Raw genomic sequence first — 17,371 nt, forward strand, 5'->3', positions numbered from 1 at the left:
AACTAGGCTAAATTTACAGAAAATTTGGGATTTCAGAGGGGGGCCCGGACCCCCTGGACCCACCCCTAAATGTGTCCTTGTTTGACAGTAACGTTTCCTCCTTTTGAAACCCTCAAAAACTTCGGATATATAAAGGAAAACAGTTATTTTCAATAAAATATCACTTCAAGGAGACGCGACAATTTTATTGCACATTGTGGTATCCAACGTTCACAAGGTCAAGAATTCCTTCTCTTTGGTCTGCCATTGTGCTCTATCGAAAGGTTACGTTTGTAAAATATTATTCCAACGAACAAGCGTGATTGGCAGATAGGAATACTGAACAGAACTCCACAGAAATGCATACTGAACTTACGTTTATAGCTACCTTTTGGTGATTTGCCCTCAAGGTCAATCGAGTGGTAATTCAGTTACGTCCCTGTTCTTAAGCCATGTTTGTATTACTTCGAACAGTTTTGAGAATGAAAAGCATGCTTCGTAATATAACAGACTTCTTTCGCGTAAGAAATCGAAACTCAGTTGGTCAGAGCAACTAGTCTGTACGAATTAGGTTGGTAGTTAGAGCCCAGTACGAGTAAGGGTTTTTATTACTATTGTTTTTATCTTTTTTATGTGAGGAAAATCAAATTGTGACATCGCGATATCAAATGTATTTGGTTAGGTAACTTTGTCTTAGCTAAACTTTAAACATCAGTAACCGTCGAAATTATTTCACTAACCGATCAGTCACTGAACATTTCAAACACGTCAAACCAGTGGCATAACATGAAGGTTAACCTCTCCTCCGCAGTCCTTAGTTATGCGTACCACGGGCCGGGCGACTTCCCGGGGCGCCAGAGAAAGAGGGGCGCCAAAACGAGCCTCAAAAAGTAAATTTTATAGCGTGTTTTCTACTGACTTTTTTGGTTTATATTCTTGTAAAGTAGTGGCAATTACATAACCATGGAAGAGGAGATTTTCATAGTAGTAAGGGGGCTGTATCGAAAAATGGAGAGATGGCATGTAGAATAAAGAGTGGCGGGGGAGTAAGCATTGTTTGTTTGTTTGCTTGAGTTCAGCGTTCCACGGTTATGCCTTAATGGCTAAAGGAGAAAAAATGAAATCTTTGAGTTTTACGTCCCAAGGTTATGCCGGTTAGGCTAAAGGAGACAATGATGATGAGTAATGAATGAAATGGTGGAATGAAGAAAGTGGGAGGAAACGGGAAAACCCATGCACACGATGTTAGGCCAAAGGAGATGTGGATACTAATTATAGTGGAATCCGAACAACTTTTATCATTCAACAGTAATCCACCGGGAATTGGACCCGGTACCACAGAAGGCAGGCGTGCTAGCCACAAGACCAAACGGGGGGCCGGAGTTCGTATTGTTTATAGCGGGCCATATCCTTTGTGAAGTTTTCCTAGGTAATGAATGTCTTTTTCAAAAATGGGTTTAAAATATTTAAAACACTATGGTAAAATGTAAAATATAGGCTAGTACCAGGGGGAGGGCGCCAAAAAGTCACTTTGCCCTGGTGAAAATTTGGCCTGGTCCGCCACTGCGTACTTTCTGTATATTTTTTGGCCTTGCAGCTTGTGCGGTCCCCACGCCACAGGGTTGCGGGGGTGGTATTTACGCCTATGCTTCGAACGTAATTCAATAACTGCTTAAGAAATTCTACAATCAGCGTGGAAACGGGAATATATATTTTTCCAATAGTCCCATAGAACTTTCACTCAGAACGCTAGATGAAATTAAGTAGAAGGAGGATCTGATGTTTCCTAAGTAAGTTCCTTTCAGAAAGTTTGCTATTTCTTTAACGGCGATGTAAATAAACATACCGGATATTCGTCGTTATTAACCCGACGCCAAACCATCCTGGACAAATTCCTCTATAACAATGATCGGCAAAAGTTTATTCTGCCTAATTTTATAAGCGACTCAAGGGTGAAACACTTGTTAACGAAAGCAATGCTGTGTATACACTTCCTTGTTTCTGACAAAATATAAAGTGCTTTGTAATCTTTACACACTTTTCCTATTCTTTTTGTCACCCTTGGTTGTGTAGGGCGGCCTCGAACAAATAAAGAAGAGGTAATATTACAGATAAGGGGCGCTATAAATATATTAGGTATTTCTTTTGTTACCTAACCATAACGGCCTAGAGTCGTCTTCGGTAGAATAAAAAATGCTACGTGATATTTCATTCACGAAGAAGGAAAGGATACTCTAAATATATTTCTTATTCATTTTGTCTGCCCTGCTTGTCAGAAATTATATACTTTCTGTTGGGACGGTGCTGAAAAGAGAGGGGGGAAATAAAACGTCGTGCCTCTTCATACATCTTAAATTTTGTTACGTGGTTGCTCAAATTATTACTCAAGAAAGCACTTTAAACTAAGATGTTTAAAGTTACTACATTATGTAAGGGTGGCATATTCAGCAATAATAATAATAATAATAATAATAAATATGAATGTCTTCGGAGAGCCGAAATTATGTGACACGAATTATTACATGTAGAGCTTTAAGATGAGTGGTCATAGGAGAGGAAAAAACAGGATTTTTCTCTGTATGACTCTCTAACGTAAAGATTATGTTCTGAAGGTAAGAAGCATAATCATTCTACAACAGGTTGCTTTTACGTAGAATATCAGTTACTTCAGTTCTCCTCCTTCGGGCTACTTACCTCATGTGGTAAATTTAAAACAATTTCAATTTTAGACAAATACATTGTAAAACTTTTCCGTAATTAAATATATATAGGGAAATCTGTTATCAAAGTGTCCAAAAAAGTAGATAGAAGACTATGAAGTGAGAAACATTGTGAATCTTTATAAAAATTCTCCAAATTAGAATTACCATTTACTGGAAAACATTCGTTATGCACCATTGAGCATGTAGTGAGCAGTGAGCACAGGGGAAATAATTACGAAACTGTTTGCAAACAAAAATTAGAAACACTAATGCAAGTGCCACAACATTTTCTCTTTTTTGGGTTGAGTCATGAGTTTTACACATATTTTACAATTTGAATCTTTCCCACATAAAAAGTAAAAATAAATAACCATACTAATAAAAATGACAACGGCACTTCGAGGAAGATTCGAACCCACTACCTTCGGCATAGAGACTAGTTGCTTTAACTGCCTGAGCTAATTGTTTTCTAACGTGAAATGAACCTGTTCTGCGTTAAAGAGAAATTTTCATTACGATTGTGCTAAGAATTCGTCTTTTTCCATAGGTAATTTCCACTATTTGCTTCGCTGATAATGCATGTAGTAAGACATATTAGAAATGTGTCGTTAAAAGTTTCGTCTGTAGATCTAATCCACGTTTCTCTCAATGATATAGATGTCGCTGCTTCGTTTTGAACTGCAGAATTCCCTCGCGTTCTTCAAAATTTCTTACTTTAGCAGAGTTGGTAATTTTCGAGATTTCTGTCGATTTAATGTTTTTTGCTTCTAATTTATTTATTTTAATCTAATATCTAATACAAATATTAAAAACGGGTTTGTTATTAACCTGTCCTGTTGGGTAAACCTTCCGAAATTTAGAACATATAAAGAAAACGGAGATATTTTCAAAAAACTTCAAAATAAAGAGACGCGTCATTTATTTTGCTCGTAGTAGTACCTACTTGAAAAAATTAAAAACCTTCTGATTTTGCTAAATCCTTGAATGTATTAAAAGATGCATTTTTATGAAAAAAAAACTATATATTTTCATTGTCTCACTAAATAACACTCAATTCCATTCAAAAATCAAAAATTTAAATTTTTCAACATATTAAAATTGTCAACCCCGGTGGAAGATGGGAGATGGGATACTGTGAAGAAATTGAATATAAATAATTTTTGTCCCTAGAAGAAAAAATTTCCACCCTATTGCATATCGGGGTTCCATGGTTTGGATTTTTCAAGGCTTTCGAATTTTTGAGCCCCAGGTGGGGGTGGATAATGGGATTCTACGAGGGGCTTCAGAATGAATGTTTTCTTTGTCTCACTAGGTGGAAGCTTTTCCATCTTATTCCAGATGAAAGTTCTAACATTTTAATATTTCGTGATTTTTGAGGATTTCAACCTCCAGTAGAGAGTGGAAGCTGAAACTCCAAAAAAAAAAAACTTGAAAATAAATATTTTCTTTGTCTCAGCAAAAGAAAACCCATCCACCCCATTCCAAATGAAATCTCCAAAATAAAATATTTCCAAAATTTTGAAACTTTCAAGCTCCAGTAGAGAGTGGTAGATGAAATTTTATGAAAAAATTGAAAATAAATATTTTTCTTGTCTCACCGAAAGGAAACTTTTCCCGACAATTCCAAATCGAAATTCCAAAATTGCTAAAAATTGGCCTAGCCTAATCCTCGTCTTGTGTAAACCACTATAACTAGAAAAGAATGTTCTCTTTGTCACGAACTCAGAGGATAGGAAAGGATTTTTTTAAAAAAATACCTTTCTCAAAGGAAGGCAGTCTTATCTTTTACCAGTAGCAGAGTATCTTACAAATCCTCCAAGCTGAAAAGGAAAATGAAACTCGGCATATATAGGCTAAGTGTTTGACGTCAAGGAATACGAGATTAACTACTTGAATTCCGCCCTCTGCTTAAATTCAGCGAACGCCACGGTGGTATTTCTTAGCAATTGATGATAAGTAGGTCATTTTTAATCTTTTAGGCTATATAACGGTATACACATGTAGAAGGGTGTGAAAAATACAATTAAAGGAACTCCAAAACCTTAATTTCAAGACTCTTTTTAAAAATTCTTATACATTCGATTATAAATATCTTATTCTATTTGCATAGGTGCTGTGAAGACTTACTGGCTTTTGTCTCGGGAGAACAGGACACCGCTGACCAATATGCTTCCTCTGAAGGCAATTTCTCCCAGGCACAACGAGGAAGGAGTGGACGCCCTCAGTCGCAGGGTCTACTCGCCAGTCACATTCCACGACGTAGCACGACGATCGATTGGAAATTCTCCCATCAGGAAAGGTAAAACATTTTGTCTTCATACATTCATCTTCTCTAACCTTCTCTAATTATTATATCTACGCCATCTTTGTTAACCCATTAACTTATAAAGGGAATTATTCTTTCTACTTTCTTTCAAACCAACTAGAATTTTAATGCTTTCATGTTACTGATATTTTATTCAAATGTATTTCAATATTATTTAGATCAGAAATATAGAAATTAGCGGCAAACAAACCGACATTGAATAAACTTACATCTAAATCGTTATAATATTGATATAGTTTTTGTGCTGTTTACTTGTGTTGATTTTGAAACTTGCTTTATTAGCTAGGCTTGTGTTATTATACACATCAAGAGCCCTTAACAACTCACATCTAACTGTTTCAGTACACACTGTAATTGAGTTTATGCAAAACAGCACCAACTAAATTAGATAATCAAAATATGTAAAATAGATAATATTCATGTAGCAATGTTATGATTTGACATACAGTTTTTGCTAAGAATTATCGCACGTGTAATTCCTAAAAACGCAAGATTAATATTGGGAAAATAGGAAATTCAGTGAAATATGATAGAAAGGTAAAATTTCTTGACATGTTATTTTTCATTTGAGAAATATGGTGTAGCTTTCCCAGCTTAAAAGTAACTCATCTAAAAAAGAAAATATTAGTCTTTTAAAATACAATAGGTTTTCTGTGCTGTATGAAGCTACTCTTTACATTTCAATATTGCGTTTTGTTATATGGTCACAAGAAAATAAAGCACACTACCTCTTCTAACATAATACATAAACTCTTCTAAATTGTCAATTCAAGCGAATGTAAATATTGATCAAGTTAAAGAGCTGTTCTTGACAAAGAGTTTGCCTTTCACAATTAAGGCGGATTTTCATGCAAGCGTCCATTGCGTTCTTTGCTTGCGATGTGGCTCAATAGACAATTGAGAAAGTTGTTTAAGTACGGTTTTACATGTAAGAGAACTTTCTGTTGGCTACACGTAGAAATCGCAAGCAACGAAAGCAACTGACGCTTGCATGAAAGTCCGCCCTTACAAATAAAGAACTATCTTCGTTCTCACAAGAAACGGACCTGAACGCGTCATCCGGACATCCGAATCAAACCTATGACGGGTGTGACAAACATCTTGGCATTTGAAGGCGGAGCTCCAAGTTCCCTTTAAATGCTGCTAGCAAATGAGAGAGCTGCAGTATTGTCACGTTTATTTTGTATACATTCATCCCCTGCCACCTGATTGCGCTGTAGTTCGGCTGCTTAGCTACGCCTCTTTCTTACTCGGCAACGTCGCTTCAGAGCTTGCGTTTTATTCGTTTAGCTGAAATACCAAATGTTTGTCACTCTTTAGTTCATTCGATAAACATAACAAAGTTATGTTCAAGCACAAAATATTAGGTGCCATGGACAACGGAGTAAGTCCCTGGGGCCTATTGACCCTATTAGTAAAAAGAAAATCGTAGACTCGCAGTGAAATTGTATCAACACTGTTCATTGAAAAGTCATGATTTACAGTTCATTCTCTTCAGCATAAAACAAGCTTTCCAGAGGTACTACGTATTGGGACCAAAAACATACATAAACAGGGAAAATTGGGAGAATGTCGGGGAAATTCCCTCCATAAATCTCTCCCATCAACTTTGGACCCCTCTGGAGTGGCCTCGGACACAATCCAAACGTATCTCGAAAAATACTATAGAGGATAAGAAATGCGTGTACCAAGTTTTGTACTGATAGACAGAATAGGTATGAGGGGAAAGCGTGTATTGGTAAGGGGACATCCTGCCAGTTTTCCCTGTTCAAGTACGTTATGGACCCCAACACATAGCATCTCTTGAAAGTTTGTTTCATGCTGAAGAGAATGAACTATAAACCATGAGCTTCCCATGAACAATGTTGATGCAATAGCTATTTCACTGCGAGTCTATGATTTTCTTTTTACTAACAGAGTTAATGGGCCCCAGGGACTTACTCTGTTGTTCATGGCACCTAATTTTTTGTGCATGAACATATCTTTGTTATGTTTATCGAATGGATTAGATTCGTTTCTGATGTCCGGATGACACGTTCATGTCCGTTCCTTGTCAGATATAAGCTTGAAAGAAAAAGATAATGTTAAACTTTAACAGTTACTTATAAAAAATCTTAGATCCAATTACCATAAATTAGTATTAAGAAACGCATTCTGGTAGAATTAAAGAATTATGAGATGAACGCTGGTATAAATATACAATATATATACAACTGATTGAAAGTAATGCGAAATGGGGTTGTATTTCCTTAGGAGTATTGGAGTATTGGGAATTTTTATTTCTATGTAAATAGTTAAAAATATGTTTTGAAATTCTCTTGAAGTATTGGGAATTTTTATTTCTATGTAAATAGTTAAAAATATGTTTTGAAATTCTCTTGGAGTATTGGGAATTTTTATTTCTATGTAAATAGTTAAAAATATGTTTTGAAATTCTCAATTGCAGAATATCATCATCATCATCATAGGTATTCTGTCAGTATTGGCAGGTCAATACGAAAACATTTCTAACTTCCTCGTTTTATAACTTTTCAGTATTCCGCATCTTGTTGCCTATTTTTCTTTCGCCTACATTTTTCAGCTGAATATCCACTTCCAGCCAGCACAATGTTATGATCACACAAAATGTCGGGCCCGGGAAGGGTCTTCGCGTTCTCATGCTATTCCATACCTGTCTTGACTCATAACATAGTATAACTGATATTTTCCGCCGTTTATTGGGGATTTCCATGTATATTTTCTTCTCTTGTTCTGATTGAACCAAGTGTTCCCAATTACTAGTGAATTTTGTCTACAGAAATTGACCAGTCCCTATCCTTTTTCATTTCTTTCACCTAAACCGTATTTGCCTACGACATTTCCTTCTTGATTTTCTCCCACAACTGCACTGAAATCATCCATTACCATTACACATGCACTTCTCTTCTCTCTGTCTATAATTTCTTCTTTTTTCTCATACTTTTCCTCTGCTTCTTCGATTGTATGCGAAGTCGTCGATGCATATGTCTGCATCACTACTAGATCCTTTTTTTTTTTAAGTCTTAACATCATAACTCTATCATCAACATATTGCACAATAAAACAACCAAAATATTAATGAAATTGTCTGACTAATGTATAAGAACAACATACAGCTAGTTTAGGTTTACCAATCCACAATCTGGAGTTTAAACACATATTTTATCAAAATATGTCTTACTGACGTTCCAATAATGTTATATAATCTATTTATTCTAAACTTCAAAGTTCGTTTCTGGAACGCATATTCAAATCCCTACAACATACTTACTGGAAACAAAAATCTAAAAGCACACGCTGAATGGTCACATAAGAACGAAAGTAAATTAGTGATATACAGGGTGTTCCAAAATGATCTTTCTAAATTTTATTACGTATAAGTCAGAAACGGGCATAATGTTTACACATACCTAAAGTTTTACTCTTTGTTTAACAGAGTTCAATGTATATGCCTCCTGAAGTATGCAAGATATATAAGCGATATTCCAGTTCCACCCAGTTCGGCCTTGTACGTTCTCCGTAACGCGTTCAAGTGCTGAGCCGATACGAGCTCGCAGTTCCTGCTGGTCCTGCACTGGGATCTTTTAGACCATATCCTTCACAAAGTTCCAAAGAAAAAGTCTAGTAGGGTGATGTCCAGAAATCTGGGGGCCAGGCAATGAGTTCTCTTCTACCAATCCAACAACCTGAAAATATGTCGTCCAAAGCTCTCCTAATGATCGAAGCCCAGTGAGGAGGGGCATTGTTCTGCAGCAGCAGAATGACAGGCTGCAGGTGTTCGACCTGTGGAAATGGAAACTGTTCCAACATGTCCAGGTAAACAGTCGAGGGATTGACGCCTCTGCAAAGAAAAAAGGTCCCACCAAATTTTCATGAAACACACCACACGACGATTTCCAGGCTTACGCGGGAGTTCTTGTCCGGACAATGTTTTGGTTTACTTTCCAGGACACACAAAAACACGCTTCGTCCGAAAACTTCACCTTTGAAAATCTGGGTTCTCGTCGATGCGATTCAGCATCTAAATGGAAACGATGGCCTATCATCAGCTTGAAGCGAATACAGCAGCTGTACCTTATAAGCATGCATCTTCAGTCCGTTGTGTAGCACCCTGTGCACCGTGTCAATGGTAGCTGCAACTATCGAGACGCTTGACGGACTGATTTAGTTGGACTCCGGAGATATGTCTAGTGCAGCCGTTCCACATCTACTTCATTCGTGATCGGACGTCCAGAACTCATCCTCTTCATGATGACACTGCCGGTTTCTTTGAACCTTGTTTATCATTATCGATGGTTGGACGTAATGAGGCTGTGCGTCTGTAACGCGTCCGGCGGTTCTGCTGGACCTGGGTGGCAGATTTGATCTCTATCAACTATTTCATATACTGTGCCATCTCCTGGAAGGTCATCTCCTGGAACGCCTCATTTGTAAGGACAAATACAAAAGAAATTAGAGAAGAAAGATTTATTGGACCTGTTGCTATAGAACAAATCTTTAAGACTGTGTGAACATTAAGTCATAAAGTTTACCTTTCTATCTATCCCCTTTTCTGACTTATACGAGTTCAAAGTGGGAAAGATCATATTGGAACACAAAGTGGGAAAGATCATAAGTAAATAAAACACTTCTATCCAGCACTATTCAAGTGCACCTTAACCAGTTATCATACCTTACCAACAATCATAGGCGCAAATCTGTCTTCAACATTGGGGGGGACGGGTAAGCCCGTTCCCATATTTTATTTATATATATATATATATATATATATATATATATATATATATATATATATATATATATATATATATATATATATATATATATATAGATAGATAGATAGATAGATAGATAGATAGATAGATATAGATAGATAGATAGATAGATAGATAGATAGATAGATAGATAGATAGATAGATAGATAGATAGATAGATAGATAGATATAGATATAGATATAGATATAAGCGATGTTCAAAATATTTATGAAGTTGAAAAACAATGCTGTGAAGGATCAGGGGAGCAGAATTGTCTTCAATGGCGTATTTAGGAGGCTATTGGGCTCAAGCTCCCCCCGAAATAAATTTGTTAGTTTTTCGCATTCCACGTACAACAATAATCCTTCTTACCATTTCTAAGAATGTCATTGACTTTCCATTTTCTTATGCTCTTTGTTCAGAAATAATACTGTATTTGTCAAATTTCATTCCATGTAAGAACTGCGTCCTTTTGTTCTTTCTTTCGTCCTTTCTACTTTTCTGTTTCTTTTTCTTGACGTTACTTTCTTTCATTTCGCCTATCATACTTTATCGGCCGTTGCCAGTTGTGATTCAAGTCGGCCGTCATCAGTAACACCAAAACTAAGAGGAGTTGATAAGCGAAACTAGTGTTTCACACCAACTTGCGCGGATATCAACATGACAGGACTTTAGTTATTATAACAAAGGAAAAAATATATCGTTTAGTTATTTTTAAAAGAAGGAAATGTTCGAATTAAAGAAAATCAAAACGGGAGAATAATTAGCCCGGGAAATTAGGAAGGCCAAGAGGATGCTTCCTTTTTCTTGTATGAATAGAATAAAGGGTTAAATTCACTCCTAAATTTTTGTATCATATATAGGATTTATGGGTCAGCAATTCTTGCCATTATAACTTCAATTTATGCATAAATTAAAATATATTTAATTCTCAAGCTCAGGTGGGCAATTGCCCACTTCCTTCCTTGTGTTGGGCATAGCCCGTCGAAACAAAATTGTAAATACGCCATTGGTTGTCTTCAACATTGGGAGGTGGGCAGATTTGAGGTTCATTCTACAGAAGGGAGAAGAAACTCATATTACGGTAGATGAATCTGATCAACTGTAGAGTATATTATATATTAGGCGATGTATATTATATATTAGTAGATGAAGTAGTAGTATATATCAGTATTACAAATCATTGCCATGAACACATTCTGAAATCTGAATACGTGCATATTTATAATTGGTATGTTTCTAATTAGGCATCCACAAAGATCCACGTTAAAATTGTTTTATAATAATTTAAATAATGACTTCCCCAAGACTATGAAGAAAGTATATCAATTATGTATGACGTAACAATACTCTTTGAGCAAACTGATGATAATCTCAATAACATTACAGGAATCGTTACAGAAATCTGACGCATGTCATATAATTACTCTTTAGTTAACTGCTGTAACCTTAAGATTATGGAGAAAAATATTCCAACAATTGAATTCTTTTCTTTCCTTACGAAGTATCCTCTCTCAAAAGAAAAATTGGGACACGCGGAAATACGTAGGAACAAACCATGGTTCGAACTAGCAGAGAAGAGAAAACAGGCGAAATTACGTTGGCTACAAAATCCGAATGAAATAACTACGGAAAATTTCGTAGACATCAGGCGAGAAACTTTCAAAACTCTAGAACAAGGAGACGCGATTTTTTGAAAGCTAAAATTTAGGAACTTGAAGATAATAGTAAAAATAAAAACATTCGGGACATGTATAAAAGAATCAACAATTTTAAGAAAGGTTATCAACGACGTGCTTATATTAAAGAAAGCTGATGGAACAGTTCTCACTGATACAGATAGCATTTTAAATAGAAGGAAAGATTTCTTTGACGATTTGCTTAACACGGAGCCAAAAACTAATGTGCGTGGAGAAAGGGAGATACACACCGCAGAACCGTATATTCCAGAACCCAACCGAATAGAAGTAGAAATCGCTATAAAGAAATTAAAGAAACACAAATCTCCGGGTGTAAACGAAATTCCGGCTGGAGGCGAAAAATTGTGGAACAAGATACACAAACTCATTATCCTTATCTGGAATAAGAAAGAATTGCCACAAGAGTGGAAAGAATCAATCAATTCACAAGAAAGGCGACAAAAATGACCGTAATAATTATCGAGGCATCTCTCTTCTGTCAACATCCTATAAAATCCTTTCAAACATTCTATTAGCAACATTGACCCCATGCGCAGATGAAATTATTGGACATTATCAGTGTGAATGTAGACAAAATCCATCAACAATTGACCAAATATTTAGCATCCGCCAAATACTCGAAAAGAAGTGGGAATATAGTAGCCCCATAAATCAACTATTTATTCATTTTAGAAAGGCTTACGACTCGGTTAGGAGAGAAACATTGTACAACGTTCTTACAGAATTTGGAATACCGAAAAAGCTAATTAGATCAATTAAGGAATGTTAAAATGAATCCCAAAGTAAAGTCCGGGTAGGAAAATTTTTGGCCACGAGCTTTCACGTCGAGAATGGCCTGAAACAAGGAGATGCGTTGTCGCCATTATTATTCAACTTTGTCCTGGAATACACTATAAGGAAAATCAAAGACTGCAACCAGGGCCTACAGTTGAACGGTGTCCACCAGGTTATGGCATATGCTGATGATGTAAATTTAATAGATGATGACAGGAGAACAATAGAAAGAAATGCAGAGATCTTATTAAACGCTTGCAGGGGCAAGGGTTTAGAAATAAATGCAGAGAAAACTAAATACATGGAAGTGCGCCGGGACCGTAATACGGTAAATTATGAATGCGTTAAAATATTAAATAATACTTTTGATAAAGTGGATACTTCAAATATCTAGGATCAATATTAACAGACAGATTTTCTTCGAAAATCATATTCACGAAGAAATTAAATGTCGACTAGATACGGAATTCGTGTTATTATTCAGTTCAAAATCTCTTGGCGTCGCGAATTCTGTCGAGGAATTTGAAGCTTAAAATATATAAAACCATAATCATACCTGTTGTTCTATAAGGTTTCGAAACATGGTCGCTTACTCTGAGGGAAGAACATAGACTGAAAGTATTTGAGAACATGATGCTCAGACGAATATCCGGACCCAAGAGGAACGGGAATGGAGAATGGCGGAAACTTCATAACGAGGAACTACATAAATTATACGGCTTCCCAAACATTGTTATGTTCATCAAGTCTAGGAGGCTTAGGTGAGCAGGACATATAGCCAGGATGGAAGAAAGTAGGAACGCTTTCAAAATGTTAGCGGTAAGACCAATCGGAAAACGACCATTAGGAAGACCTAGGCGCAGTTGGGAAGACAATATTAAGATGGATCTCACAAAAATAGGAATACAAAGTAGAAACTGGATCCAGTTGGCTAAGGATAGAAGTCAGTGGAGAGCTTTTGTGAACGCGGCATTGAACCTCCGGGTTCCATAGGCTATAGAATTAGTTAGCTTACGAAGCATGAATAGATGTCTAGGCTGATGCTACAAATAGATTAAATGCGCATTTACTGAAAACATGGTTTCTACTGACATTGGGTAATCTATATACTCTTCATGTGCTAGGGCCTATGGGGAGGAAGAGATAAGATTTGATATCAGGTTACGTCACGCACAGTAGCCCGCCTTCATTTTCATTAAAAATGGAAAAACCAAGAGAAACAAATTTCATCTCACTTTCCTTTGTGGCAGTCGAACACAAATCATCACACTTATCTGCAAAAAGCACTTTTCAAATCGGATTATTGAGAGAGCCTCCAGTTCCAATGTAGGAGGGGACATGTCTCCCCATTTTTCCCGGAATTTGTGCCCGTACCTACAGCTGGGACAACTTTCCAGCATGAGGAGTGGGACATATCCTCCTCTGGCATTTACTGCAGTTTGTGCCCAAGTAGCGGAAGTGAAAGTAATACATATTGATGAGAGTACTAAACGCACTACAGCACGAAGTCAGTTTGAAATACTACAGAATACGATTCTTTTAAAAAAAATGGACAAGCCAAGATAAATCAATTTCATCTCACATTCCTTTGTGGCAGTTGGACACAAATCATCATACTTATCCCAAAAAGCACTTTTTAAGTCAGATTATTGGGGGGACAGTCCCCCTCAGATCCAAGATTGGGGGGGACATGTCCCCCTCGTCCCCCCTGGGATTTGCGCCCTTGCCAACAATATACAAGCGAGAATGTACATAGTTCTAAGCCAATCGCGTGGTAGCAATTGATGACTATTACAAAATTTCAATGTGTTGTTTCATGAGATCTTTGTAAATATTAAGTCAAATTCTTGACCAGTCTTCACAATATGTTCAGAATGAACTTTATTGTTACATAAATACTGGCATCATATTGTGGGTTCTTTTAATGTTGCAGCAAAACTGTTCAGAGTTAAGGAAAATGCAACCATAACAAAGTCTGTCTTCTTGCCTGAAAAACATCCGCAAAACAACCGTGACAAAGGAATAGTTTAAATGGAAAGATTGAAAGAGTACATAAATATAATGATTAGCAGGATCGTGTGAGGTATTACCTTGTAGTGAACAAGGTACATTTTTTAATATGAGTGATAAGCATTTGTAAATAAATATTTGTAGCTCAGACCTCAACGTGCGGTTAACTTTTGCCTTCAGGTACATCTTCATTTTTAGCACGGCAACTATTCCCATTTACTTCTGCGTTCTAAGTACTTTTTACAGATGAGAAACTCCACACTGTTAGACATGCAATTTTTTCTCACTTAACATACTACTATCTGTTCATCGTTTCAAATGTTCTTGGTACAAGAAATTTTATCGGAAGATTAGCGCACTGTATGTCTCTATGTCAAATTATTTTGTATTTTTGACATTTTGGCAATAACTATAATCTCTTGCAGATTCAAGATCAAACTCTGTTGATGGTAATCGGAACATAACCTACTTTACTGGTTGTGCCCTCTCAAAACAGACCCAACGAAAGATCAAGGAACAACGTGAGGAGCTACCGATGCGGGCACCAACACCTCCAATCCAGCTGTGTGATCGGGCACCCATTTGGGATCGTAAATTTGGAAACGAGGAAGCCAGAACTGAGGACTACTGCAACAACTCCAAAGAAAATTCTACACCTACTTTTTCGAACACTTTATCCCCGACAACTAAAGCTGTTGATGCAAGTGACGTCTCTAATTCAACCACCACTACCATCGCGGCAGTTGATGGTGCTGTGTCTCAGTCAAGAACTACAACCACTACTTTGTCGGTGGTCGTGAAGGCAAACAGTGAGCGAAAGCAGAGTACAAATGCGGGACAATGTTGCAGTAACTTTGGAAATAAACGTAAAATTCAAAAAGTACAGAGTCATGCTTGTGAACTAGTGTGATGAATGTTGTCGAATTGTTTTGTTTATAAATGTATAAACTATGTAAAAACGTGTTTACTTTCTTATCCTTTTATATATTATATTATGCACAGAGCTGAGTTTGCACGATTTTTATAGAACTGATTCTTATACATTTCAAGACAGTCAATATCAATTGACGTGAGAAACAATCATTATGAGTCACTAATATTAGGTGAAAATTGTCGCTACTATTGAGCATATCTACAGCCTGCTAAATCATAACATGACAAAGAAATAAATATTGCAAAAAAAAAAAAAAAAAAAAAGCTAAGACCAATTTGTTAGCAGACTAAGACAAGTTAAAAAATTTGGACTTTCTTAAATTTTGCTAGACTTTTTCTTTATGAAAATATACAGGGTGTTACATATATGTGTCACAATATTTTGGGAACAGATTCATCATATCAAAATAAGAAAAGAAGTTCACAATAAGCATGTGCTCAAAAGTGGATAGTTTCGAAGTTATAGGGTCCCGGGAACTTAAAATACTAGACGAACTTTAAAAGTTCATAGCTCTACTAGTATGAACCTATCGTAGTCGGGTCAAAATATCATTGAGAAACTGGTATGTGAACTATCCAAATATCCATGTTTAAGAATGATCCAGTATACTTGCATACCAATTTTTAGAGAGGTAGGTGAAGAGTGATCAAGTACTCCCTAACAGCCTCTCTAAATTGATTGTGCAAATACCGTAGGTTCTGAAAGATGGATATTTGGATAGTTCACATACCAGTCTCTCAGTGATGTCTTGACCTGCCTACGATAGGTTTCATGGTACTTTTCTGTTCAATGTTACCTATTAAATTAAAATTCTTAGGTATGCTTTGTGTATCACATACTTATACTGAAGTATATCATAGAGATAATAATAATAATAATTTATTATTTACTATGTTATACTCACTTGTGTCTAGTATATTTTCGTGGAATATGAGATAATTTTTCGCCAGGGTTGGTAACATTTCAACCTCTAGGGTTGGCGACGCTAGTAGCAGTAGACACATTGTTTCCAAGCAGTTGTCAAGAAATCGAAATAATGGCTAGTAGTGATAAGTTATTTATAAAGGAAATGCTAGCATATTGAACGAGCTAAACAATGACAAGGAAGACAATATATCAGGACACTTTGAGCTAGGATGAGAATGACGATAATGTTAACGAAGTGGTTGATTCTGAGGATGAGAAAAGTGCAAGCAGGTCTGAGTCAGAGGAAGAAAACGGTAATGGGAAGGCACTTTTAAAGAATAGATACGTGAGGGCAGCAAAATTAAAATGATCGAGAAGACCAGCGAGAAACTTGGCAAGTGGAAAAACAGGTCCTATAGGAGCTGGAAGTGAAGCTGATGTTCCCTTAAAGCATATGAATTATTCATGTCTTTCCCAATGATGTCTGTGATTTCGAAATGAGTGAGAAGCAAGTACAAGGGTAAATGTGGATTCACCTACGACACAAACGAGGAAGAACGGAAAGCTCTTTTGGCTCTTTCTTGGTGTAACCAAAAGTTCAAAGTAAAGTGCACCAAGCATTTGGACAATGGACGGCACTGGAAAATAGCTCTGCTTTGCTGTCATGAGACAGAAGTGGTTTTTGTTTCTCCTCTATTGCTTGAGAGTGCATAACAGAACCACGCGAGACCAGCACAGAGCTGCCGATAAATTGTCACCAATCAGAGAAGTTTTTGAGATGTTTGTGGGAGCCTGCCAGGTGAACTACAAGCCTGGGAATGGGTGTACTGCGTTGGAGTTCTGTGGCAGATTCAACTTCAAACAATACAGGGCTATTATAAATGATGGACCCATTTTTAAAAATTCGTAGTAATTAAAGTACAAATCCAAAATGAACAATCTTTATACCAATGGAAAGAGGAAGGTTGAAAGATTCGGTAGGTAATGATGGTTCCCGAAGCGGCTGGTAGAGTTCGCGCGGCAATTGGCCCCCATTCGTTTCCCTATCAGTTGTAAGTGAGATGGCTACCGTGGAGCACAAGGTTTTCTGCCACCGAGATCTCCTGATCTCACCCCATGTGACTAGTTCTTATAGAGTTATGTTAAGGAAGGTGTTTACGTCCCACCTCTACCAATAACTCTGGACGATCAGAGGAACCGTATCACAGCTGCCGTGCACTCAGTAACAGTAGATACATTTGCACGTGTGTGAGACGAGTTCAGCTAC

General features: G+C 36.9%; 1 protein-coding gene across 1 annotated transcript in view; it reads left to right on the forward strand.

Moving 5' to 3' along the window:
* The window catches only part of LOC145665776 (uncharacterized), a 50,443-nt gene extending 35,220 nt beyond the window's left edge, over nucleotides 1-15,223 (forward strand). Inside the window, exons 2-3 of the mRNA XM_081732900.1 lie at nucleotides 4,792-4,980; nucleotides 14,690-15,223. Of these exons, the coding sequence (XP_081589026.1) occupies nucleotides 4,848-4,980; nucleotides 14,690-15,174 (618 nt within the window). The 5' untranslated portion in view covers nucleotides 4,792-4,847 and the 3' untranslated portion in view covers nucleotides 15,175-15,223. The remainder of the gene's footprint in view (nucleotides 1-4,791; nucleotides 4,981-14,689) is intronic.
* The last annotated feature ends 2,148 nt before the right edge of the window (nucleotides 15,224-17,371 follow it).

The sequence above is a fragment of the Thermobia domestica genome, chromosome 12 (genome assembly GCF_964235325.1).
Source record: "Thermobia domestica chromosome 12, izTheDome1.hap1.1, whole genome shotgun sequence".
Lineage (NCBI taxonomy): Eukaryota > Metazoa > Arthropoda > Insecta > Zygentoma > Lepismatidae > Thermobia > Thermobia domestica.